General features: G+C 32.1%; 1 protein-coding gene across 1 annotated transcript in view; it reads right to left on the bottom strand.

Annotated features, from left to right (window-relative positions):
• Positions 1 to 836: 836 nt before the first annotated feature.
• The window catches only part of LOC103582817 (olfactory receptor 8J3-like), a 1,131-nt gene continuing 688 nt past the window's right edge, over positions 837 to 1,279 (bottom strand). The window contains exons 2-3 of the mRNA XM_008564305.1: positions 1,237 to 1,243; positions 837 to 1,159 (exon numbers count right to left, since the gene is read on the bottom strand). Coding sequence (XP_008562527.1) covers positions 837 to 1,159; positions 1,237 to 1,243 — 330 coding nt within the window. The remainder of the gene's footprint in view (positions 1,160 to 1,236; positions 1,244 to 1,279) is intronic.

Raw genomic sequence — 1,279 nt, 5'->3', positions numbered from 1 at the left:
AAACCTCTACAAACTTAGCCCATTATCAAAATAGAAGATTTTAGGATTTTACAAACAGAAGAATGATATTTAGAGTAAGGAGAAAGAAAAACCTTTACAGGATCTAAGTTTATTATTCAAATCCAGCATGAAAGCATGTGATGATGGTACTCTGTGTCTTTCATTTAAAAATTGTATAAATCATAATAATTGAAATAAAATAATTTCAATTATATTATGGGTAGCATTAGAATTTAAATTTATTGATAGTACACATTTATTCATTCATATAATATTAAAAAAAGAACTGGGGAGTTTTATTTTAAACATAGTTTCCAGTTCAATATTGGTAACCTGGCTGTGAAAAGCATCTTAGCCATGTGTAATTACAGTTTTTCAAGATACGGTGATTCACAATACCCATCCACACTCAAGAAGAAACAAAAAAAGGATGCCACAGAATAAGAGAGATTTACTGTATTACTCATTCATATCTTGCTTCATTTAAACATATTTAGCTTTCTTTTTTAAAAAAACATATATCTTTCTCGATTCATGGAAACATTACTTCCAAATTAGCAACCTGCTTACTCCTCAGCAAAACTGGTGAATGACATCTTTGTTTCTATATTAACTTCACAACTCAGAGAGCTTCTGTTTATGCATTCATTCAATAATCCCCTAACCTTAGCTTCTTTTAAAAACATATGCTAATCATATTTTTTTAGAAATACAATAAAAAGATAAAAGTTTTAAAAAATAAAAAACCAGAATTGCTTGAAAATCTATTAGTCAGCCACCTGACCTTCACTTTCTCTGCTGTAATTGCAGCCTATCTCAACCTTCTCTTCATTGACCTACTGAATTCTGAAACTACATAGATTAAAGGAATAGCATGGATCTGTCATGAATCTCTTTAAGGCAGCCTTCACTTCCTTATTGCGCAGGCTGTAGATCATGGGATTAAGCATAGGGATCACCAGTGTGTAAAACACAGAAGCAATTTTACCAGTAACTAATGAATGGTTAGTTCGAGGCTGCACATACATGAATAGTAGTGTCCCATAAAAAACTGTGACTGCTGTCACATGTGAAGGACATGTCGAAAAGGCTTTTTTCCTCCCTTCTGATGAACGTATCTTTAGAATGGACAGAACAATGTTGATATAAGACAGTAGAACTGTAATCATAGAAAAAGTCAAATTTATAGCTGCAGATATAAAGACTATTGTTTCTGGAATGTAAGTGTCAGAGCACGACAATGCTAATAGAGGCACATTATCACAGTAGAAATGATTGA

Source organism: Galeopterus variegatus, unplaced genomic scaffold, assembly GCF_000696425.1.
Source record: "Galeopterus variegatus unplaced genomic scaffold, G_variegatus-3.0.2 Scaffold18003, whole genome shotgun sequence".
Classification (NCBI taxonomy): domain Eukaryota; kingdom Metazoa; phylum Chordata; class Mammalia; order Dermoptera; family Cynocephalidae; genus Galeopterus; species Galeopterus variegatus.
Note: the sequence above shows the minus strand (reverse complement) of the source record. Positions and strands in the feature narration are given on the sequence as shown.